General features: G+C 44.0%; 1 protein-coding gene across 4 annotated transcripts in view; it reads left to right on the top strand.

The window, feature by feature from the left end:
- The window catches only part of LOC139408564 (non-muscle caldesmon-like), a 57121-nt gene extending 31048 nt beyond the window's left edge, over positions 1–26073 (top strand). The window contains exons 2-16 of one of the 4 annotated variants that reach the window (XM_071152617.1): positions 5354–5459; positions 9987–10124; positions 10333–10723; positions 10829–11401; positions 12000–12020; positions 12174–12230; positions 12514–12792; positions 15459–15593; positions 16490–16533; positions 16646–16718; positions 17106–17240; positions 17621–17725; positions 21443–21511; positions 22665–22701; positions 24448–26073. In XM_071152617.1, coding sequence (XP_071008718.1) covers positions 5386–5459; positions 9987–10124; positions 10333–10723; positions 10829–11401; positions 12000–12020; positions 12174–12230; positions 12514–12792; positions 15459–15593; positions 16490–16533; positions 16646–16718; positions 17106–17240; positions 17621–17725; positions 21443–21511; positions 22665–22701; positions 24448–24464 — 2148 coding nt within the window. In that variant the 5' untranslated portion in view covers positions 5354–5385 and the 3' untranslated portion in view covers positions 24465–26073. Of the gene's footprint in view, positions 1–4263; positions 4631–5353; positions 5460–9986; positions 10125–10332; positions 10724–10828; positions 11402–11999; positions 12021–12173; positions 12231–12513; positions 12793–15458; positions 15594–16489; positions 16534–16645; positions 16719–17105; positions 17241–17620; positions 17726–21442; positions 21512–22664; positions 22702–24447 lie in introns of those variants that run through there. The other 3 variants (XM_071152633.1, XM_071152624.1, XM_071152642.1) reach the window with 3 other exon arrangements.
- Positions 26074–26336: the final 263 nt, after the last annotated feature.

The raw sequence follows: 26336 nt of genomic DNA, 5'->3' as shown, positions 1-26336 counted from the left end.
AATTCGCCCGATTAGTTTGCACTATATAGATCGTTTTTCCTGTGATCGAATAAAAAAATATCAGCCTCTTATCAGTGCAACAAACCTGAACAAATCTAAGATTGCGTCTGTGGTTTTGTTGTAGGCAGAGCTAGATCGCAACGGAGCAGAATTCTTTGGCGGGGGTTGTCCACGAGCAGTCTTTCAATCATCCTCGAGTTTATGCGCTTTTCACATCGGTTCAAGATCAACATTTGTTTTTATTCTTTGCTAGTTAGGGAGTTATTATCCCAGTTATAGATAAGTATAGGACAGCAATTAGTTACTGCTTCCTACAAGAGCATGACACGTGTAGGCTATATTTCAAGCTGTCTTTGAAAAGCCAGTCAGGTAAAAAGCTTAGGTCTTAATTAAAGGGGCAGGGTTGTATTTGGAGACAGGTTTGAATATGCAAATAAGCCAATAGGCAGAGGGGGTAGACCCCATTGTCCAAATCTCTGTATGGTAATAATAATTAAACGTCTCATGCAATCTAAGCCTGCATTGAACACTACATATTGAAGGCTATTTCATAGAAATCAAAAGATATTTCCATGTGAAAATGTAATGGGATTTGCTCCATTGGGTTGGTTGGCAAGCCTACATTATGCTCAAATAGCTACAATAGCCTATTGGTTACTGTCTAAAACTGTAAGGGTGCAGCCTCAGTCTTCATTGTAAACACGCCTCGGAAGTTGCACAAAATTCTCACAGCATTCAAGATTCCGCTCACAAGATCTAAATTAGCTCAGTGCCCCCCAGAATTTGAGGAAACAATGCCCCCATCCACAGGACACGAGTGGTCACTGAATGGTTTGATGACCATGAAATTGGCACATGAGCACACCATCATCAAATGATGGAATTTATTATGGAACAATGGTGTCGCATCCCTCCCATAGAGTTCCAGACACTTGTAGAATCTGTGCCAAGGTGCATTAAAGCTGTTCTGGCTCGTAGTGGCCCGATGGCCCTATTAAGACACTTTATGTTGGTGTTTACTTTATTTAGGCAATTAGCCTACTTGTACACACTCCACTATTCCAACTTATGGAGTTTTGATGTATCCTTCCATAAATATTATTAGGTATTACTGTATCATTATTATTTTATGGACTAGGGTTTGTCATACAGCCAAGCACGAATTGAAATTGATCGCAGCCTCTCCCTTCTTAAAAGCATATATTCTAGGATGTTTAAAAAAATCCACAGGGAACTGGAGCCGCAAACAAAAACGAGCCGTTTTGATTTATTTTTATTAGCTGTTCTATGCCAACATTTTCTGGAAGTGAACTGCTTGCTTCGTGACTACTCTTTTCTCGCACACCCTTACTCTGTTCTTCTCACAGTAGACATTACAGGCAGTAAACTGCTTGCTTCGTAACTACTCTTTTCTCCCACACCCTTACTCTGTTCTTCTCACAGTAGACATTACTGGCAGTGAACTGCTTGCTTCGTGACTACTCTTTTCTCCCACACCCTTACTCTGTTCTTCTCACAGTAGACATTACAGGCAGTGAACTGCTTGCTTCGTGACTACTCTTTTCTCCCACACCCTTACTCTGTTCTTCTCACAGTAGACATTACTGGCAGTGAACTGCTTGCTTCGTGACTACTCTTTTCTCCCACACCCTTACTCTGTTCTTCTCACAGTAGACATTACAGGCAGTGAACAGAGCGACTGTCAACTTAATGTGAATTTACAGTAGAGGGAGCTGTCAATGACATGCCAAGTCAGTATCAGGATTATGTCAAAATAGAATACACAGGTACTTTACAAAACCATAACAGGTTGTGATTACCTTGTTTGATTACCTTGTTTGTCTATGCTATTAGAACTCTTTGAAGGTAACGGATGGAATTTGATAAATTAGCTACTACTAAGGGAAACACTGCTTTGAAGATACAATACCACTAAGGAATAAGTGTCCATTTATTTCCAGTGTTGTGGTTCCGGCATTACCAAAGCATGCCTGGTCTATTCATGTCAGAAGTACACATGTACTCCAGCTGAGTAATTCAATGAAAGGCTGAAGGCACTAGCCCATAAATCCCTTCTTTCAGCATCTGTTTATTCCTCATCGACTACTCTATTCTTGTATCTGCCAATCAAGTCTCTTCACAGTGGAAGCAGACTCTCTCTGAACAACACAACCTCCAATTAACAGCCTAAGTCAGTAAGTCACTTATGAACATAGAATTATCAAATTTGTACGCCAGATAATGTTCAGCTATTATTGTGGTGTATAATTTAAGAAATGGGGCTGCTCTGACAGATCTCAGTTCAAATTAAATCAAGTTGTATTAGCCACATGCGCCGAATACAACAGGTGTAGACCGCACAGTGAAATGCTGACTTACGAGCACATAACCAACAATGCAGTTATAAAAAATATGGATAAGAATAAGAAAGAAAAAAAGTAACAAGTAATTAAAGAGCAGCAGTAAAATAACAATAGCGGGGCTATATACAGGGGGGTACTGGTCAATGTGCGGGGGCACCGGTTAGTTGAGGTAATATGTACATGTAGGTAGAGTTATTAAAGTGACTATGCATAGATAATTACAACAGAGAGTAGCAGCGGTATAAAAGATGGGGGGGGGGCAATGCAAATAGTCTGGGTAGCCATTTGATTGGGTGTTCAGGAGTCTTATGGCTTGGGGGTAGAAGCTGTTTAGAAGCTTCTTGGACCTAGACTTGGCACTCCGGTACCTCTTGGCCGTGCGGTAGCAGAGAGAACATCCTATGACTAGGGTGGCTGGTATCTTTGACAATTTTTAGGGCCTTCCTCTGACACCGCCTGGTATAGTGGTCCTGGATGACAGGAAGCTTTGCCCCAGTGATGTACTGGTCCATACGTACTACCCTCTGTAGTGCCTTGCGGTCGGAGACCGAGCAGTTGCCATACCAGGCAGTGATGCAACCAGTCAGGAGGATGTTCTCGATGGTGTAGCTGTAGAACCTTTTGAGGATCTGAGGACCCATGCCAAATCTTTTCAGTCTCCTGAGGGGGAATAGGTTTTGTCATGCCCTCTTCACGACTGTCTTGGTGTGCTTGGACCATGTTAGTTTGTTGGTGATGTGGACACCAATGAACTTGAAGCTCTCAACCTGCTCCACTGCAGCCCCGTCGATGAGAATGCCCGGTCCTCATTTTCCTGTATTCCACAATCATCTCCTTTGTCTTGATCATGTTGAGGGAGAGGTTGTTGTCCTGGCACCACACGGCAAGGTCTCTGACCTCCTCCCTATAGGCTGTCTCGTCGTTGTCGGTGATCTGGCCTACCACTGTTGTGTCATCTACAAACTTAATGAGGGTGTTGGAGTCGTGCCTGGAGCTCTATCAGCCAGCCAGTAAGAGTTTTTTCATTTGTAAGTTGTAAGGTTTTTATAGGCTTACAGTGTTACACAATGGACTGCACTTCACTAAATGACCCCCTGGCCTGCCAGGCTATACCATCCTAAATACAGATTTATTTATCATGAACTAACAGTGTTTTATAGATATTTAGTAAATATGCTTTGGCAGAAATACCCATTGTAATATTATCCCTTTAATATCTTTTGTTGTGTACGATATGTAATGCATTTTCAGATGCTCTTTCCCCCCCTTTCTGGCAAGATAAGTGTGTTCATGATGACAAAAATAGATACCCACACACTTTTGAAGAGTTGAAAAAGTCCAAAACCAAGGCTGTAAATGCTAAAATACTTCCGTTTGTTTTTCTTTCTCATAATGACATTATGGCATTATGTGAATGCCATAGACAATGGCTTCTGCAGCACAGAGGGAGAGGGAAGGAAGTGAATCGAGGGAATACAATCTGCAACCCTGTATAGTACTGTCCTGGGGCCGTACTGTATCTTCTTGGCATGTTTGTGTCTTTCCTGTCTCTGCCCCGACCCTGGTCCACTCTGTGGGCTGGAAAATCAGTTGCCGGGTAGTTTTGGCCACTCAGAGGAAGTGAAGGCCTCTGAAACAATCTAGGAGACTGCCTGCCTGCTTGCCTGCCTGCTTGCCTGCTGCCTGCCTGCCTTTACCACCCTATTCCAACCAGCGCTGCTGAGTTTAGCTAACCAGTGACAGCTCTGTAAACACAAGCAGGCTAAAAAGAAAATGTAGATACTGTAGGATGGAGGTAGAGAATGGTGAGCGAAGGAGCGAGAGAGAAAGGTAGAGGGAAAGAGGGGTTGAGAGAGAGGCAGAGATGGAAACAAAAAAGAGAAAAAAGAGGGGGATAGACGGAGAGCTAGAGGGAGAGAGGGGGAGAGACATCAGGAGCGTGTGAAAAGGAGAAGGCAAAACAAGAGAAAATAGTTTGAGTAAGATAGTCTGCGCAAGACAGAGAGAGAGAGAGAGAGAGAGAGAGAGAGAGAGGGGAGGGAGCAAGCAAGAGAGTAAGGAGGGAGGGAGACTGAGCAAGAGAGAGAGGGAAGAGACAGGCTTTGCCTTTTCTGGTAGTTATAGTTGCTGAAAGAGCAAGCAGGAATTCTTTGTGCTGTAGCAGAGAGAGCTGAGATATAAACCAGACTGTGGAGTTGATATACTGAGAGAGGAGGGAGTGCTGCCCATGGACTAAACCTAAGCGTCCGCTACTCACTACAGCTAAGGTATTGTATAGCTATGGGATTTTTTTCCCTACTATTCAGTAGCCCATAGAGAGCCAGGGAATGTCATAATGCTGAGTGTTGAATGTTTCTTGGGTGGTCCTACTTCGAGTCATGTCCAGTGAATGTTAGTGTGTTTCTGTGTTGACTGGGGAGCTTATCTTGTGTTTTGTCTTTACTTTGTGCCTGTTTTGTTTGATAGACTTCCCATCCCAGTTAGCCTAGTTAGTCCCAGAGAATTGTGATTGGAATGATGATGATAATGATTATGATATTTCATCAGATTTCTATTTATTCATATTATTTATTTGATTTCTATTTCTATATATTTATTTCTGATATTTATTGCGGCTTTAGGTGTGACAACTAAGAGCTCTGATGTAAGAAAAGCAGGGGTTGGTTATACCGCAGCAGTTTTAAGCACCCAAATGTTTGTGCAGGTCTTTACGGTGTCATGCTACTTAATGTGAATGAGTTACAGGCACTTAATCACCAATGATGTCACTGTCAGGGTTCTTCTGATGTAAGGTCAAAGGTTATGTCATTTGGAGTTAAACATTGAACGTGTTGAGGCTAGATTTGGCATTTTCCCTCACGGCATCAATGAAAACCTTTTTGCACGTCCTCATTTCAGCATACTGACCTCTGTACAGAGACTTACAGCATAGAAGTTGTGTAAATGTGTAATGATGTTAAACTTTACCAGTCTGTGTTGGTTTCTTTCAGTCTGAACACAGAAGAAACGCTCCCAGGCCACCATGGATGACGACTTTGACCAGCGCATGGAATTGAGGAGGCAGAGGCGTGAGCAAATGCGTCTAGACGCAGAGAAGTGAGTGACCTGTCTGTCTAACGCACACGCACACACAAACATGCATTTACACACACACATTTACACACACACATTTACACACACACACACACACACACACACAAACATGCATTTACACACACACAAACATGCATTTACACACACACAAACATGCATTTACACACACACACACAAACATGCATTTACACACACACACATTTCACTGACGGTCTACACCTGTTGTTTACAAAGTATTTGACAAATAAAATGTGATTTGATCTAATATGGTGGATGAGTGGATGAGCTTTAAACCCAAATGTGTGCTCTCCTCCAGTTAAGCCCATTGCCTCATCTGAACCCAGTAAGAGTTCTCTGATCTCTTTGCCAAATTCATACTTCTCATTGGGCATTTTTACTCGTAAACCTCATTCAGCATTTATTGTATCTATGGTCATGCAGGTACACTTGTATGCACACACAGGATAACAGGAGAAGTCATTCCAGACAGCTTTGGGGCCGTCTCCTATCCCCCGACATCAATCTGATTTGTTAGTTTCAGTGGTGTCCAATTCTATTCGAAACCTGACTGTTTGACTGACTGACTTACTGCACACAAACAAACAAACTCTATAAATGTTCTATTTTGGCAGTGGGTTTGTTTTTGGCTCCTAGAGGCTTCCATTTCTTCAGATTTTAGGGTTGCTCATCTCTCCTTGCTTGCTATAAGGTACTGTTGTTTGTTTTGTATGGGCAACCATCACTCTACATCAGCTTCTAAGTCATTCTAACTTGAACAGATGCAGGCTTGCCTAGATGTCCATCTTGTTCTGTGTCGCCATTGGCAGGCGATCAATCGATTCTGCTTATGATTAAACCTTATGTATTCCTTTACACTTTCCATTGTTTAGGAAATCTGCTTTTTACTGTGAATATATCTGTTTGCTATATTCTAACATTCAGAAACACAAGTGGATTTGTCATGCTGATTAATGTCGTATTATGGATGTTTTATGGAGAATAAATTAACAGCATTCGAGGTTTGTTTGAATGAGACTGGCGATTCCTTGGTATGCAGTGTTTACATTGTGCAGAGTCATGAGGCACTTTCCCTTCCTCCTGAACCTCCCATAGTCCAGCAGCCATATATGGGCTTGTAGACAGATAATGACCAGTTGTGCTTGTATAATTTGAGTGTGTGTACAGTGTGTGTGTGTTGATGTGTTAGCATCTTTTTTTCCCCCGAAGAGTGTACCATCTAGAACCTAAAAGGTTTCTTCGGCTGTCCCCATAGGAGAACCCTTTGAAGAACCCCTTTTGGTTCCAGGTAGAACCCATTTGAGTTCCATGTAGAACCGTTCTACGTGGAACCCAAAATAATTATATCTGGAACAAAAAGGGTTCTAAACTGGAACCAAAAAGGGTTCTCCTATGGAGACAGCCAAAGAATCCTTTCTGGAACCATTTTTGTCTAAAAATATATCCAAGCATGTGTGTGAGTGTATGCGTGAAAGCACAATATATGTACTGTAATTGTTTCTGTCTTTGTCTGAGCATATCCATGTGTTGGCCCAGCAGGCCCTGTGCAGTAGACAGAAACAGACAGAAGACTTGGATGTAGCGGCAGGCTGAAGTGATGACTGCTTAATGAGCTCGATTGCTTTGCTCATTCATTAGTGAACAGATTGGCTGGGCTGTTTGGAGAGTTCAGACCTCCGTGTGTGTGTGTGTGTGTGTGTGTGTGTGTGTGTGTGTGTGTGTGTGTGTGTGTGTGTGTGTGTGTGTGTGTGTGTGTGTGTGTGTGTGTGTGTGTGTGTGTGTGTGTGTGTGTGTGTGTGTGTGTGTGTGTGTGTGTGTGTGTGTGTGTGTGTGTGTGTGTGTGTGTGTGTGTGTGTGCGTGCATGCGTGTGTCTGTGGAATTTAAGGGTGAGTACAATCGTTCCCAGACAAAGTCACGGATTACTGCAATGCATCATCTAAGCTGCCACTGTGACCACGCCTAAATGTCAGTTTGGATCTAGAGGCTTTCGTCCAGCGAAGAGGAATGGTTCTATTGCTCAGCAGGAAGTACGGCCAGTGTGTGGGTGTGTGAGAGAGGGAGAGAGAGAGAGAAAGAATAGAAAGGGTGCAGGGAAAGAGAGCGATTCAGTAGTTTAGCTGCGAGTTTGGCCACCATAATGCAGTGGGGTTCTGCAATCGCGGTGTGTGAAAACGTCTGTAGTGCTGCGCGTGTGCTGGATGGATCAAAAGGAAAAGTTCATTGAAATTGATGTCTTCAAAATCCCAGCCTCTCTGCAGAATAAAGAACAGATTTGTCACATTTCAGTCTGTCTTTATACTGTAGACTTGGTTTAAAACATGTCCAGAAGAGACCAAGTATTCCCAATTGGAGCGTGAGTATCAATCTAAAAGTTTCACATCTCCGTCAACAGTCGAATGGAATAGGCTGTAAATGACAGCATCTGTATTGTTGGGTACCGGGGGCTGTGAGAAGTGATCACTTTGTATGTCACTCTCTGTTTAATGAAGGAGACAACGGTCGGTGCATTGTTTGTTTGCTCATGGATGAAACTACAGCCCATTGCATGTACGGTATCTACAGTATTATCTGAAGTCCCATCAGCCCCTGCTCTGACTGTGGTCTGAAGGGCGGGCCTGCAGTTTTCTCACAGTCCGGCTCCTGCCCTGCATTTCCTGTGCAGCCTCACACACACGGAGCCTCGCTGCAGCACGGCCTGGGCCCGAGGACACGTTGTAGACGCTGGGATGTTTTGACTGCTGTTTTAATTTCAGAGCTGACAACTTGAGTCTCTTTCTCCCTCTCTTCCCCTCCCCAATTGTTATAATCTGTAACATATCAACATGAGTATGTACAGTATGATGGTATTCTTGAAGAGAAATACTGATGGTTCAGAGCAACCTTTGTCATTCGGAAAACCTGCGCACTTCCTCTCCTCCCCAGCATCTGTAAATCATTGAGTGTGTGTATACACACAACATGACCAAAAGTATGTGGACACCTGCTCGTCGAACATCTCATGCCAAAATTGTGGGCATTAATGTCTAGTTTCACTCATGCTGCCAAACATACCCTCGTAAAACTGACTATCCTACCCATCCTTGACTTCAGCGATGTAATTTACAAAACACTCTACTCAGCAAACTGGATGTAGTCTATCACAGTGCCATACGTTTTGTTACCAAAGCCCCGTATACTACCCACCACTGCGACCTGTATGCTCTCGTTGGCTGGCCCTCACTACATATTCGTCGCCTAGAAGTATGCTAATATGGGCGATTGTTAATGGACCACTTGATAGCTACAACATTTTGTAGTTGTAGTTTTAAGGTTAATAAAAATTTTAAAAAATGAAATATGGTCCACATTAATGTGTCATTCAATTTAATGTTATCATGATAATTCAGTCAAGTTATCGTGATATGGATTTTGGTTTCTCTTTATCTTGGCTGGGAGTCCAGTTGATGAGCATTGTGCTCCCTCTGGGGCTCTCCCTATTCTCTCTCTCTTTCATCTCGGTGACGTGTTGATTCACAACACATACATACCTGTGTGTGTTATCAGTCTGACCTTCCTCCACCACGACACTATGCATCCGTCCATCCATCCATCTGCCGTATCTGTAATTGCTCTGGAGGTCAGATCACTGGGAGACAAGATGGTGGATCAGTACAGGGTCACGTGTTTGACTGACGAGACCTGATAATTCTTTTTTGAATAGTTTGTGAGACCGTCGGCACTACTGTGCAGTGTAAGGTCTATGGCTGGATCATCTCTCTCAAAGCAGTACGAGACTGTTGGTTAGACGGATGAGCAGTCTGAACTTTTTCTTTGTGAATGCTTGCAATAGGGTCTGTAGTGTAAACCCATCTACAAATGAATCTGTTTAAGACAGCTCTTTTAAAAGCTGTGGCTGTATCTAAGGTGTCTTAAAGACGTGTATGTACTCTATATAATCACACTTTGGGACATAAGGATTAGGCCATGACTACATGGCAGATTTAGTGTTGTATAAAGAACGGAGATGGAATTAGGCTCTTCTCAGCCCAACATACTGTATGTTTGTACCTGCCTATATACACACAATTTACATTCACCTCCCATGTAGATAACTGTAACAGAGACCAAGTCCAGTACATCACTTCTCTCTGCTTCCCTATCTCCATGTTTGGTTAAAGACCAAGATTGCATCCCAAATGGGACCCTATTCCCTATATAGAATTAGTAGGGAATAGGGTGCCATTTGGGACACAATGTAAGTAACTCCCCAGGGTGGAAATAAATGTCCGGAAGCTTATAAATGTCCCTCTGTAAAACGCTTGATGAAACAAAAACTTGATTTCTTACAATTGTTAGGTGAACCACTATAGGTGAAAATAATTGTAGTGATGGTTTGGTATGTATGGGAATCCTAATGATATGCAATAGGCATTGGGATAATATCAGTCATTTGAATGGCAGTAATTATTGTATGGCAGTAATAATTGTATGCTAACATCTCCCATGTATGTGTACGTCTTGGCTTGTTTCAGGGGCTTCAGCACAACTGATGATGATGAGGAGGTGGCTCGCGAGCGTAGGAGAAACGCTCGTGAGGAACGAATGAAAAAGGCGGAGATGGAGGAGTCTAGCAGCAGCACCGTGACAACAGAGGTCAACAACACTCACAGGTAGAGAACACAGGACACCCAGAACATGAACAAATCCTTGAAAACCAAAATGTCTTCTACAAATTTTAGGTAGAACCACCCCATTCTCCCTACTGAACAAGACCCTGATCTGTAGAAAGAACCCATCTGGTAACAATAATATAAGTTCCAGTGTTAACCAATAGCTTGTCTACAACTAATTCATTCTGTTTTCCCCTCCACTCCACAGTGTGACAGAGACAGAGTCCTCCTCCACCGGTGCAGAGGTGAGCTCCTCAGCAGGTGATGGGGATGACGTGGTACTCCTGGACCGCCTGGCCAAGCGGGAGGAACGCAGACAGAAGAGGTTGAAAGAGGCACTGGATAGACAGAAGGAGTTCGACCCAACCATCACCGATGGTAATGAGAACAGCCAGGAGGAGACCTTCCCTAGCGGCCGCCACCGAGGCACAGAGGAGGAGAAGGAGGAGAAACCAGCCCAGGAGGAAGTAACCACCAACTCCTGGAGTAGAGAGGAGGAGAAGGAGGTGAAAGAAGAGGAGGCGACGCCAAAGGAGGAAGAGCCTGAACCCGTCACAGAGCCTGAGAAAGCTGAGATGGTGGAGGAAGAGAAGAAAGAGGTAAAGTATGACTTCCTAGATTAACGTTAAAGGGCATAAATGTTGGATGGGAGGTTTTGTATTTACAGGAAGTTATATTGACACAAAATGTACTTTATCTCATAGGAAGACGTTGAAGAAACACAAATAGTACAAGAGAAATTTATTGAATTTGTTGTACCCGCTGCACCACTACAAGAGTGCGGGTTTGAAATATCAATTATGCCCAAGATGGCAGTAGAGGATAAATCTGTTGATGAGATAGCTAAGAAAGAAGAGGAAGAAAAACAGAAAAAAGAGTTAGAAGAAAATGAGGCTGCAGCAAAACTCAAGAAAGTGGCTGAGGAAAAGGCTGAAAAAGAAAGGAAAGAAGCTGAAGAGAAAGCTGCAAAACTTAAAAAAGAAGAGGAAGAGAAAGCTGCAGAACTTAAAAAAGAGGAAGAGAAAGCTGCAGAACTTAAAAAAGAGGAAGAGAAAGCTGCAGAACTTAAAAAAGAAGAAGAAAAGGCTGTAAAACTGAAGAAAGAGGCTGAAGAAAAAGAAAAAGCTGTAAAACTGAAGAAAGAGGCTGAAGAAAAAGAAAAAGCTGTAAAACTGAAGAAAGAGGCTGAAGAAAAAGAAAAAGCTGCAAAACTCAAGAAAGAAGCTGAAGAGAAAGTAAAAAAATCTAAGCAAGCAGAGGAAAAAAAGAAAGCTGAGGTATCAGTGTGAATTTTAGGGTGATTGCCTCCATTCACATCCTGGATAACTCCAATGTTCCTCATATATCTACTGTGTCATAATACAGTACGCTCAATAATACAGTTATATTCAATATATTTTAATTGACACATGTGGAGGATATATTTGGGTTATCCAGGTTTTGCTGCGTTTTACATCTTCACTGTTTGGGCCACTTCCATATCCACATTCTCCCATGCTTTAAGGTGTGGTCACAGATCACAGAGTGGTCAAGATGTGTTGCTTTGCATCATTGAGAACTTGGGCAGTTGTGTCCTAGTCTGGTCCCAGATCTGTTTGTTCTGTCCTGCCAATTCCTATGATCATTGTCATGCCAAACTGAGCCATAGAAGTTGGCACAAACAGATCAGCAACCAGGCTAAGTTATGTCACAGTGTTGTCACAGTGTGTGTCTGTGGTCAGCATCAACGTACATCTGCATTGCTCTCACCTTGCAGGCTGCAGTGGGACACCATTGTATGGCAATTTGCCTGGCTTCTACAGTTCGCATATGTAGATAGATGCCACAGTTATCTGACTTCCCTTGTTATGTTTCCCTGTGTTCCTGCCCACCAAGGAGGAAAAGTCCAAAAAACAGGTAAGATCAAGTGGAAATGTCGACTCAAATAGAAATATTATGTCGGTGATGATCTAAATCATAGATTGTAAAAATGTCCATATTATGCTGGACACCATTTGTTTATATTCTATAACTTTGTTTTTGTTTCTACGTCGTTGGACTTTGATGCAGGAGGCTGCGAAGGTGGAGCTGGAGAAACCGAAGTTAAGATCAGTGAGGAAAGATGAAGTGAGTATCATTTTCTGTCCAACCCGACAAAACAGTTGCCTTGTTATACTACCACCGTTTGTTGCATTCATTACCTGTTCTATCTATCTCTGCTTTTTATTGGTGTATAACTCATCCACTGGTCTGTTGCTCATCCACTGGTCCATCACTCATCAATTGGTTCCCATTGGTGAATTGATAGAGATAGATGAAGCATTTTGGATGGGGTATTGTAATCTCATTCCAATGATAGACCAATGGATTCATAATAGACCCCTATCTATCTGTGCTCTCTATTGAACAGAAGGAGTCCTCCCTCTCCAAGCAGCAGAACGGCGGTGTGGCGCGCTCCGCCGAGACCGAGGACCAGGAGCGCCTGGAGGCGGAGCGTAAGCTGGAGGAGCTGAAGCGGCGTCGTGACGAGGCGGACAGCGAGGAGTTTGAGAAGATGAAGCAGAAACAGCAGGAGTCTGAGGCCGAGCTGGAGGAGCTGAAGAAGAAGAGGGAGGGGAGGAAGAAGGTCATTGAGGAGGAAGAGAAGCAGAAGAAGGCAGAGCTGGCTGAAAAGAAGGCCAAGGAGCAGGTGGGTGGGGACGTAGAGACAGACAGACAGGTGGGGGCTAAGGATGGACAGACAGACAGGTGGGAACTGGGGACGGACAAACAGACAGATGTGGAATGTCACTGCAGTGGATAGCAGCCGTTGTACGGGCTCCTGACCAATTCTGCTGTGTTGTGGAGGTTTTTAACGCTGATCTTAACTTATTTTGTACATAATGTCTCCGAAAATAGCTTCTGGAGATCAGAACAGCTATCACTAATCTCAATTTGGATGACAATTTCTACTTCAACTAGTCTACAGTTCTGGATGCTCTGTTTACTTGATCAGGCCCTAATTCCCCGGGACTCGAAAGAGGAAGCGACGGCGGAAAAGTGGCAGACGAGCCGGGCATCCTTACGAGACTACGTTGGCGACCAAATAAACTGCCTTTACCCTCCATTCTGTCTGGGAAAGTACAGTCACTAGAGAACAAACTGTACAAGCTCCATTTGAGACTATCCTATCAACGGGACCTGGAGAACTGTACTATTCTGTGATTCTTGGAGACGTGGCTGAACAAAGACATGGATAATATACATCTCGGTGGCTTTTCAACGCATCGTCAAGACCAGTCAGCAGCCTTGAGGAAGATGAGGGGGGAGGTGTGTCTCTTTGTTAACAACAGCTGGTGTGCAATGAGACTACACTGTTTACTAAGAGAGTTATTATCTACATTTTTCATAGCTGTCTGTTTACCACCACACACCGATGCTGACACTAAGACCGCACTCATCAAGCTGTATAGGCCCATAAACAAAGAAGAAAATGCACACCCAGAGGCAACGCTTCCTGTGGCCGGTGTTTTTAAAGCAGTGAAACTGAAATCCCTTTTACCTCATTTTTATCAGCATGTCACCTGTGCAAGTAGAGGCGACAAAATTCTAGATCACCTTTACTCGACACACAGAAAAGTATTAGAGGACTTCCCGGGTGGTGCAGTGGTCTAAGGCACTAGAGATTCTGGGTTCGAGTCCAGGCTCTGTTGCTACCGGGAGACCCATGGGGCAGCGCACAATTGGCCCAGCGTCTTCTGGGTTAGGGGAAAATTTGGCCGGCAGGGATGTCCTATCGTGCACTAGCAACTCCTGTGGCAGGCCGGGCGCAGTGCACACTGACACGGTCGCCAGGCGTACGGTGTTTCCTCCGACACATTGGTGCGGCTGGCTTGCGAGTTGTGTCAAGCTTGGTTGGGTTGTGTTTCGGAGGACACACGGCTCTCGACCTTCGCCTCTCCCGAGTCCGTACGGGTGTTGCAGCGATGAGACAAGACTGTAACTACCAATTGGATATCACGAAATTGGGGAGAAAACGGGTTAAAAAAGTATTAGAGGTTCTCTCTCGCCCTCCCTTTTGCAAATCTGGCTATAACTCTCTCCTCCTGTTCCTGCTTACAAGTAAAAACTCAAACAGGAAGTACTAGTGACGTGCTCGATACGGAAGTGGTCCAATGAAACAGATGCTAAGCTACAGGACCATTTTGCTAGCACAGACTGGAATATATTCCGGGATTCATCTGATAGCATTGAGGAGTACACCACACCAGTCACCGTATGTACATATCCCAACCAGAAGCCATGGATTACAGGCAACATCCGCACTGAGCAAAAGGCTAGAGTTGACACTTTCAAGGAGCGGGACATTAATCCGGACACTTATAAGAAATCCCGCTACGACTATGAGGTGGTGAGGGTAGGCAACAACACATCTGCCACGCTGACCCTCAACATGGGGGCCCATCAGGGGTGCGTGCTTAGTCCACTCCTGTACTCCCTGTTCGTCCATGACTGCGTGGTCACGTACGACTCCAATACCATCATTAAGTTTGCTGACAACACAACGTTGGTAAGTCTGATCACCAACAACCATGAGACAGCCTATAGGGAGGAGATCGGTGACCTGGCACTGTGGTGCCATGACAGCAACCTTTCCCTCAGCGTCAGCAAGACGCAGCAAGAGGATCTGATTGTGGACTGCAGGAAATGGGAGGGCTGAGCACGCCCCCATCCACATCGACGTGGCTGTAGTAGAGGGGATTGAGAGCTTCAAATTCCTCAGTGTCCACAGAACTATTTAATTAACATGGTCAATACACACCAACACATTCAGGAAGGCACAACAATGACTCTTCCCACTAAGGAGGCTGAAAAGATTTGGTATGGGCCCTCAGATCCTCAAAAAGGCAACTGGTTGGTATATGACCGCAAGGCGCTACAGAGGGTCGTGCGAACGGCCCAGTACATCACTGGGGCCAAGTCATAGTCTAAGTCATAGCCTCCCAAGTCATAGGCTGTTCTCTCTGCTACCGCATGGCAAGCAGAGCACCAACAGGACCCAACAGGACCCTGAACAGCTTCTACCACCAAGCCATAAGACTGCTAAATAGTCAGTTAAATAGTTACCCAAACAGCTACCCGGACTACCTGCATTGACTCTTTTTTGCACTAACTCTTTTGAATCACTACCTGCTTTATTGAACAGCTAAAATATATATATTTTTAAAACATGTTTTCACCCCATTTCAGACCATTTTCTTCCATTTCGTGCCTAGTGAATAACCCTGACCTTAGCTTCATGTCTTCATTCCGGCTTAACCTTAACCCTAACGATAACAATGATGGTAAAATGGGCTATTGCTCTGGTTCTAACAGGAGGAGAGGAAGAGGTTGAAGGAAGAGATAGAGCAAAGACGAAAAGACGCTGCAGAGAAGAAGAAACAGATGATCGAGGAATCGGGCGACGGAGACAAGAAACCCTTCACATTGGGTGTCACGCCCAAGGGCAAGGTGAGGCCCTATAGGCTTCTGCTACAGATGATATCATTACAGTAACTGAGAGAGATCCGTTGACGATTAACAAAAGCTATCGCCTATAGATATTGCGTCCATATTGATGTGCAATGTCTTCCTATAAAGCAATACAATGCAACACCTTGAGTAAAGATCCACAGAATTATTCTCATACAAACATGGGAAACTGCTATGTGTTTCCAAGTTTGAAACATGCTGCTGTCTCTTTAATTGTTAAGCCTGTTTCTATTTCCTCTGAATGATAGACAGCTTTTCATAAAAACAGGAATTCTCCATGACAAGTGCAGAACAGGGATTTTTCTGTTGGTTTCACAACTGTGCTCAAATATGGGTGTTTAGAGGAGGCATAGGACTGAGAGGAATTTATTGTGACAAGTATTTTGGGAGCATCCACAGCTAGCTGTGTGTGTGTGTGTGTGTGTGTGTGTGTGTGTGTGTGTGTGTGTGTGTGTGTGTGCCTGAGTGTGTGGCTTGCATGCGTTTGTGCGCACACTCGTTATGGACTTGTCATTTATCATAAACAGCAGCTCTGGGTTCCCGGCCCGGGGCTCAGGAGCTGACAGGACCCTGCTTATACTGGCTCTGTGACAGTATAGTCTCACAGAGCCAGAAAATATAGTCTCTGACTCCTCAACACAACACTGAGTCATCACCATTGGGTTAACTTTGTTCAGATCTCACAGAACTAACTGCCCAAGAATGGTACGAATTTTAGTCTAAAGGGAGAAAAGACGAAATGGAAAGAGAGGGACCGAGGAGGAGAAAGAGAGGGAGAGAGAGAGAGAGCAGCAGACAATTGCATCAGCTGTGTGTTGCATGTCAACAATGTGTTTACAAGTGTAATCAAGTTAGTCTATTCTCTGTGTTTTTAGATTGGGGAGAGAGCAGAATTCCTGAACCAGAGAGCCCAGAAAGGGTGAGCATTCCTTGCCTTTTACTTCTACTATGGTATACTATGGTTTCATGTAAACCTTCAGTCTAGAGTGTACTGCATTGTACTCATGGTTTGTGTGTTCTCGCTCCTACAGCTGTAAGACATCACATGCTCCTATTGTCTCCAAGATAGGCAACAGACTGGACCTATACACTGCTGCAGTTCAGGTAAGGCATAGACACATCCTAAATGCATAGTGTTCCAGGGCATCGTGAGGCCGACTCATCATGTCATAAGATGACCGAATGAGTACAAAAATCCAATAAAAAGCTAGGAGGCAGAAATTAGGTGATTTTGTCTTGTTGAGGTCCTTTTTGTCCATTTGTAGTCATCATTGTGAATTGAGAAGTGTCTCTCATCTGACTTTTATGGTTAAATAAAGGTTAAATAACTAAATAAATGGAATACAAACACAATCACTTGTCTCCCAGTTTCTCTATTTATTTATTTTTAAGTGGCATTATCTTGATGTCTGACTGTAAGCCGCTCTGGATAAGCGCGTCTGCTAAATGACCAAGATGTACAAATTAAATGTCTCCTTTCCCTCTCCATAGACCAACCGGGATGTGAGGTCTCCTAAGTCTCCGGTCTCAGACCTGCCAGAGACACCAAGCATCCGCAACATCAAGAGCATGTGGGAGAAAGGGAACGTTGGGGGGGCCACTGAAAGTCCCAAGCCTATGAATAAGGTGAAAGAGGAGAGGGAGTCAGGAGAGGGACGGGGAGACATGGATGAAGGAGAGAGAGAGTGTGTGGGGGGGGAGGGGGAGAGGGGATGGGGATTGAGAGAGGGAAAGGGAGAGAGGGAGAAGAAGGGCAGCAGGTAGCCTAGCTATTAAGAAAGTTGGGCCAGTAAGTGGAATGTCTCTTGTTTGAATCCCGAGCTGACAAGGTGAAAATCTGTTGATGTGTCCTTTAGCACTTAACCCTAATTGCTCCTGTAAGGTGCTCTGGATGAAAGCGTCTGCTAAATGACTCAAATTTAAAAATAAGAAGCGATTAGGAGACAGGAGGACAATCGCTGACTGTAAGTCATGAATGACGGCCTACTTCTCCATCTTCTTCCCAGGATGCTGCTGATATTAAAGTGGGTGTGGCTGGACTGACCAAAGGCTGGGGCAAGAGCCCAGCAGACACTGGCAAGGCAGCTGCAGCCGCAGCTGAGAAGGCTGACGTAAGGACAAACACACACGATTGAGCTCTTTAACTTGAAAATATGGCTAGCTGTAGTCTAATGACCCCAAATGGCCGACGTGATGAGTGCACGTCTATACGATCATCCATTTGTCTTTCAACTTGTGACCTACACTAGTGGAAACACACTGAAATAGGATTTATATACGCACCATGTCAGACGTGGAGACACTTTACACAAATCGTCTGGGAGCACTGCGAACGTACTGCCTGGTTGGAGGTGTGACTGCAGGGTACAGCGAAAATCATTGGCTCCTAGCTCCAACATGCAGGACTGAGTGAAATAAAACAAATAGTATTATATACATAATACCAACTGTAGCAGTGATGAATAAATACATATCCACTAGGGTGGAGGCAGAGTAAAGACTGTTGGGGGGGCAATGACCATAGGGGGAGCAGCAGGCAGACTAAATGACCATTGAGGGGGTGCGGGGACCAAGTAAAATAAAACAATAGGGGGAGTGGCAGGGGGAGGGGGAGCAAGTAGCTGACTAATGGTGGCTATTCAGCAGCATAATGGTCTGGGGTTAGAAACTATTGGCCAGTCTTCCAGTTTTCGCCATGATGCTCCTGTACTGCCCGTGTCTGAGTGATGGAAGCGGGTAGAACAGGGCATGGCTTGGGTGGCTGGGGTCCCTGATGATCTTCTTGGGCTTCCTGATACACCTGGTGTTGTAGGTGTCCTGGAGGGCAGGCAGTGGGCACCCAATGGTGCATTCGGCTGTGCATATCACCCTCTGAAGCACCTTGCGGTCCGCGGCAGTGGAGTTGTCGTACCAGGCTGTGATGCAGCCCGACAGTACGCCCTCGATGAGCCCTCGGGGACAGGCCGAATTTTTTCAGCATCCTGAGGTTGAAGAGTCGCTGTCGGGGCATTCTTCACCACGGTGTCCATGTGGTTTTACCATTTCAGCTTCTCTGAGATGTGTACGCCAAGGAATTTGAAGTTATCGACCGTCTCCACAGCAGCTGCGTTGATGAGGATGGGGGTTGTCATTCAGTTCAGTTACCTTCCCTTTCTTGGGCACTGGGATGATAGTGGGTATCTTGAGTGGCCACCTGAGCTACAGAGACATTGAAAATGTCAGAGAACAGCCAGCTGGTCTGCACATTGCCTTGCGAGGGTTAACACGTTTGAATAACTTACATACGTCCTCGTTGAATACCATTGAGTATGTAGCCCATGTCATCAGGGTCTCTACTCGGGAGCTCAGGGCCATTATGCTCGAATCGTGAGAAAAATGTGTTTAGCTCGTCCGGTAAGGGTGGTGTTGGTGATCGCGATGCGGCTGGCTTTCTTTTCGTCATCCGTGATCGTTAGGAGCCCCTGCCACATACGCCTTGTGTCTGACCCGCTGAATCTCGACCGATCTGCGTAGGTTGTATCTGTACTGTTTAACCAAACTATTGTCTCCAGTTACCTGTTCATAAGCAGCATCTCTCTCTTTCAATTTCAGGCGAGAAAAATACCAAACAAACAACAGAAGTACGATAGTTGTGTGCCAGGTGGCAGGATGCCAACATACACTACATGACCAAAAGTATGTGGACACCTGCTTGTCGAACATCTGATTCAAAATTATGGGCATTAATACGGAGTTGGTCCCCTTTTTGCTAGTGGAACAGCCTCCACTCTTCTGGGAAGGCTTTCCACTAGATGTTGGAACATTGCTGTGGGGATTTGCTTCCATTCAGCCACAAGAGCATTAGTGAGGTCAGACACTGATGTTGGGCGATTAGGCCAGGCTCGCAGTCGGCATTCCAATTCATCCCAAAGGTGTTTGATGGGGTTGAGGTCAGGGCTCTGTGCAGGACAGTCAAGTTCTTCCACACAGATCTCAACAAACCATTTCTGTATGGACCTTGACTTGTGCACAGGGTCATTGTCATGCTGAAACAGGAAAGGGCCTTCCCCAAACTGTTGCCACAAAATTGGAAGCACAGAATTGTCTAGAATGTCATTGTATGCTGTAGCTTTAAGATTTCCCTTCACTGGAACGAAGGGGCCTAGCCCGAACCATGGAAAAACATCCCCAGACCATTATTCCTCCTCCACCAAACTTTACAGTTGCTACTATGTATTGGGGAAGGTAGAGTTCTCCTGGCATCCGCCAAACCCAGATGCCTACGTCGACTGCCAGATGGTGAAGTGTGATTCCTCACTCCAAAAAACACTTTTCCACTGCCCCAGAGTCCAATGGCGGCGAGCTTTACACCACTCCAGCCGACACTTGGCATTGCAAATGGTGATCTTAGGCTTGAGTGCGGCTGCTCGGCCATGGAAACCCATTTCATGAAGCTCCCGACGAACAGTTATTGTGCTGACGTTGCTTCCAGAGGCAGTTGACACTTTGAAAGTCACTGCAATAAGTCCATTATACTGCCAATGTTTGTCCGTGGAGATTGCATGGCTGTGTGCTCGATTTTATACACCTGTCAGCAACAGGTGTGGCTAAAATAGCCAAAACCACTCATTTGAAGGGGTGTCCACATACATTTGTTTATATAGTGTACCTCCCTGGTTCTGCCCTCTCCACATCAGCCACTGTCAGAGGCAATATTTCACCTTGCTTGGGCTGGATAGTTACTTTAACGTTATCTTACTAGTACGATAAGAGAACATTCAAGTTTGCGTACATCACGCCATGGCACATGAGTGTGTGGTTTATGGAAGTGTGTAAACAGTGTCTTGAGGGGACGTTTTAGATCTTGGTGACAATGTGACTGTCTGTATATGACCAATCAAAAAATGTAAAGTCTCTCAAATGTTTTCAGTTGACGACCAGTTTCATAAAAAAACGACTTTTGCAGTTGATTTGTTTTCATTTCTAATTTAGTTTAAAACTAGAGAGTTAAACTAGATAATTTCCGTGTATAACCGATGCGTAGGATACATGTATCCTAAATTGGATGTATATTTAAAGTAAATGCCATATCAAGTGTGATGTTGAGGCCATTTGTGACAGCCAGTGCATCCTATTCTTTATAGCTTGCTAGCAGGCTAATTTGACCAGTTCTATTAGAGACAGGCAGAACAGTATGTGAGACGTACTGTTGATTGGCAAGCCACGTTGTTCGAACCTGACATTTATGAGGTTTTATCTTGAGTCCCATTCCTTCTGGCCACAAGTACTTGTAAGAGCCAAGTTGCTTTTACATGAACACTACAAGGTTTCCCTCTCATGGAGAGAAGTTGTAAAGCACTCCTTCTCTTCTGTATGTTATATGAAATGTTTCGGTTAGATTTGCATTTAGCTTTTGAGGCAGGCTATTTGTTTTGAGAAAATGTCTATCAATTACTGTTGTTTAACAACTTCTTTATTTTCCTCTCTTCTACTTGACTAGCTCTGCAGTTTTCCTCCCCTGGAACTTTCCTTCCTTCTGTACTTTTCTGTTCTGTCTTCTGATTGATTTTATCTGTGGGAAAGGTACAGTATGATCCAGTTTGTCATGTTAGCCATATGCATCTGACATCTTTCAAAAGTACTTTCTTGAAAGCGCCATTGGTGGAAACATGTACATTTTTAGTTCCTCAATACATGATTAGCAATTTAGTCGTGATCATTCACCATCCATTGATGCACTTCTTAGCATCCAGCGTAGTTCCATCCATGCTTTTTGTTCAGATGAAATGCACTGTAGCCTCACTATGGCTTCTTCCCCACATTACACTCTGCTCTGTGTTCTCTTGCAGGACCTGAAACCTGTTGATGTGGGCAACAAGCGCAGCCTATGGGAAACAAAGGGCTCCTCCCCTGCTAAGGTGAGCTAGTAGATCAGACGATGGCCCTGTCCCGAAACAACCCCTAAGCCCCTACCCCCAGACACATGGAGAACGGAGAGGATTTGATGTTAACAGTATGGGGATAGCTCCACCTTGCCCTCTAACAGGCTAGGTGTATTTTTTACCATATTGCCAACATCTGTCCAATCTCTCAGATCTCCACAAGTGTTGGGTTTAGGGTGATTAGGCAACAGTACAGTGTGCCAAAGATGAATCACTTCTTAGGATGTACAATAACACCGGATTCTGTGATTCTACTCTTCCCCATTTGAAGCAGTCAACGTAATTGACTGCACCTTTAAACCTCGATGAGCAGAAGAGGTAATGGTATTGAGCAAAAGGAACGTTTTGCACGTTACACCACCAGGCACTTAGTCTTTAGCCTGATCCCAGATCTGTTTGTCACACCAAACAATGACCATAGGAGATGGCAAAACAGCAGGCTACTGAGTTATCTTAACCTGCTGTGATTATTCCCCTATGTATTCTACGTCACCAACGCCATGACACATAATGGGTCAGCTGCACCTTTACAGGAAACCCAGCTAGCACATAATGTTCTGAGAACCATTTGTTTCATAGAGCTTGGTGAAAGCGTGGTTGTCCTATGATTGTTTTGCATACAACCTTCCCACAACTTCCTTGAAATGGTGCAGGATATTTGCTTGGCTTTGGAACAGTGTCAGCACATTTAAGGAACTTGACCGAAAAACTTGGAACAGAATGTTTCCTAAAAGTTCAAACTTGGTTACATTTCATTTCAATTTTGGCAATGTTCCAGGAATGTTCTCCAACTGGTTTGACATTGGGAATGTTCTCAAATAGTTCCAGGAATGTTAAGAAAGGATGTTCTTCTGTCGGAATTTCAGTACTCTAGCATAACGTTTCCTAGTCATGTTCAATTCTGGTTTGCTGATACATCGTTGTCACACTTTCTTCACTCTCATTCCTGAGTACACTCCTTGTGAGTCAGTTTAGCATATTCAAATGCATGACCCTGAACTATATGAAGTTTGAATACGTAATAATGATTGCCCCTTGGTAAGACATGATTCACCTTGAAATACAGTCATTTCACTGGCAAAGATTAGATGGTTTAGTAACTTTGTGTCCCCTTGTTTTCTGTTAACAGGTGACAGTTGGAGGCAAGAACAAATCTGTCACAAATGGTAAGTGAGTTTTCTCACCATGATGTGAACGTGTGCGTGCGTGCTTTTTCCGAACCTGTTGTGAGTGACATCGTCACAGAACGAAAGAAGCTGAGGCTACGGAGACTTTTCCCTCTCATGAAGGACACCCACCCACACAAGCCTTGAATTGATTTACATCCCCCAATGGAGCCGTGTCCATAACTCCTACGTCTGTCCTCCACTCTGTGCCCGAGTTCGCTGGCCACCGTAAATCAAATCCTTTGGACGGACATATTGGCCATGTTCCATTGCCTCGTTGCATTATTGTTCTATATTTAAAGGGCCCGTTCCCACTGACCTTATTTCTCTGTGCAAAGGAACCTGTCATGTCCTGTGTCCCAAATGGTCTAGGTGGCATGGGGGTTAAACAATGCAGGGCAGCGGAGGCATCCCAAATGGAATCCTATTCCCTATATAGTGGGATGTCTCCGCTGCCCTGCGTAGGTCTCCCCACGCCACCTGGACCTGACGAATACTGTGCAGACCGTCGGCATGACGGTGATGATGATGATGCCACGCATGCCACAGTGCAGCTGCTATTGTCACACTACTGTTGCATTATGCCCGTAGGGCTGTGGAGGATTACCAGCCGTTTGAGCTGCAAAGTAGCCTCCCTCACTCGGCTTTTACACGCACCCGTAATGTTGTCAAGGCTTATACTCTTACGGGGTAATTGTAGTTGCTTACGGTGTAATCTCAGTGGCTGTTGAGTGAGACTAGCAACAGTAGATACTGACACATCAAAGAGATATGATTCCTATGGGTAACAAGTTATATTGATTATACAGTACACATTTCTGCCCAAGTACCTTTCTCACTACTGTGCTACTTTTATAGTTCCCCCAATACGGTATATACTGTATCATTAGTAGCACCCTGAGCCCAGTCTAACCCAAACTGGGGATATCCCTGTCTGAGTCAGACCCTGGGGGAAGGAAAAGCTGTCCGCACTCGCTTGGGTGTCACCCTATCTAGCGCCCCCACCTGTGCAACCTTCCCAGATCTTCAGCTGAAATAGCCCACTGGGAATGAATTGAAGGGCAAATTACATTGTTAGAGCTATCAATCACTAAAACTAGTGTCACTGCAGGGGCCTCAGAATATGTGTCAACAAAGGTAGCGCCTACTGGGTCTGATATACACAACAGCACACACACGCGCACACACACACACACACACATACACTACCTCACTTGCGCGCACATACGCACACATGCATGCTTGTACACAAACACACACTTCACTGTACTTGAACACATTCACGCACACATGTTTGTACGTGCACACACACACACACACACACACACACACACACACACACACACACACACACACACACACACACACATATATATATATATATATATATATATATATATATATATATATATTTTGATGAACAGCTCTAAAATTAGATTGCTTGTTATTCAGTCAGTGTCTCTAACACCTAATAACGTTTGATAAGCTATGCCATATTCTGAAGGAGTGGATACATATTTCTCTCTGGGAGTTAGAATTGAATAACTATGACTCACTTAGAAGAAGAAGTATACTTGACTACTTTATTTGAGTGATTCTTAGTGATTCTTACATTTTTAAGAGTTTGGCTGTACTGGTTGTTCTCTGTTTCCTTGCACTGTTTTGCTACTTTTTGAGACCTTTTGTTTGTGACTTTTTGCAACTTTTCCTCAGGACTAATGATATTTTCCTCCCTATCTCTCTCAGCAGGTGTGGGACGCTAATGATCCAAAGTAAAAACCCTGAGGAAGAAGCCCAAACTGATGAAATACAAGACTCTACTCTGTGTATTCATAACCAAAAATATCTCCATAACAGCCCTGCAGGGGTTGGCACCCAAATTATTTTTCAGTTCTGAACAGAAACATTATTATTTTTTTGTTCCGTTCCACTGTTCTGACCAGCAAGTTCTGAACCTGTTCGAAACCCCCCAAAATAAATATAGCGTTCCTTTCTGTTCCTTTTTAAACCTCTAAAATCTATTTTTCTATATGACTTCACCAATCATTGCGGATAGAGCAGCATGCTATGGAGTGGGCACGCTATAGTTGTTAACATGCATTGGACAGACATGCATTGGACAGACAAGTGTAGGTCACGAGATGCGACTACAATTTTGCGGGTGGGGAGAGAGGGTGGAGGAGGAGGCTTGGCTTGAAGTGCTGGGCATCTTGTTATGACATGCATTTTCTGAATTAGACCCACAGAATTATAGCTACGGAGGAGCGGCTTCTATGAAGGAACTTTGAATGTCTTTCGAGAATTGGCTTAACGTTGGACTAGAGCTGTTTAGCTAGATAACAAGCTTGTGTGTGCTATAGTATCCTTAACTAGCAATGAAAAAGTGAATCCATTCTTCTCTACTGAAAAATCTCTCTCCTTAATTTCTGAATCACGCTTGTAACATCAGTAGGCTACAGTAGCCTATGCTTCAGAGGGGGAGGGGCATGTAGCCTACACACACATAAACACTGGCAAAGATTTTCAGCTGGCAGGCACGCACTGGAATACGTTTTTGAGTGTGGGCTTTGCAGAGGTGCTTTGTTTTTTGTTTTTTGTGGGACTGGAAAACAATCCCCAGAATGTATAAAATAACATTATTAAACAGTTCCCATGCTTGAACAATAATGGTTCTGTTCCAGAACAGTATACTGTAGATCACTTTAATTCCTGGTTCTGATTCTGTTCATCGAAAGATGTCATTATTTTCCGGTCTGTTCCCTGAAACGGTTCCAACCCCTCCAGCCTTTGCACAATCCCTTGTACATCCTCATAGAATTTATGCTGTGAAAATGAAATTTGGAAATAATTTATGTTAGTGTAATGAAAAATATTGTATCCCCCCCCCCCACCTTTTTGGACTCGACTTAATTTCATTGATAAACAAAATAAATTCAAAGAACAGATAAGCAACCTTAAAAAAAAAATTCAAAGTTATCCAAAATGTAATGCGTCTTCTGAAGAGATACACTAAGAATTGAATAAGGTATCTATCCAAATAGCCATACTGAACTGAATTTTGTTGGAATTTTTATTTTTTTCTATTTTTCAAGAAAGCTTCCATAAGGTTGACATTAGCTGGCAGTCTGATCATATACATGTACTACCTATATGTCAGGATAAATGTTTGTCACATTCATCACTTCGATATCTTTGCTCACAGTGTAATGGTGACGTGATGGTGTCATTGTAGTGCATAATTCACATTATTCAGTCGAACGGGGTATTTTAGTTTTTAGTTATGAATTAGCAGTATCCACTATCACAGCTTTTTTGAGATGTGTTCACATTTTGTATTCCATTTCTGGAAATATCAAAATGAGTATTATGGCATCACAGCTGTTTTTTCCTCCCAAATATACTTTTCGTTGACTGATACTTTGGTCCTGCTTAGCTGGGTTTGGGCTGATAAGACTCTAAATACTTGACTTATTTTATGTTTACGGATGTCAATATTCGGACTGCCACATGGTCACGAGGAGGCTGTCCTAATATGGACACCGTATACATGTATATTGAATGGCTCTGCTCTCCAAGTGACATAAACCATGAACTACAACTTATTTCCCAATAAGCACTGGTTGCTAAACTAACCC

The sequence above is a fragment of the Oncorhynchus clarkii genome, chromosome 1 (genome assembly GCF_045791955.1).
Source record: "Oncorhynchus clarkii lewisi isolate Uvic-CL-2024 chromosome 1, UVic_Ocla_1.0, whole genome shotgun sequence".
Classification (NCBI taxonomy): Eukaryota; Metazoa; Chordata; class Actinopteri; order Salmoniformes; family Salmonidae; genus Oncorhynchus; species Oncorhynchus clarkii.
The sequence above is the reverse complement of the archived record's forward strand: the minus strand, read 5'-3'. Positions and strand labels throughout refer to the sequence as shown.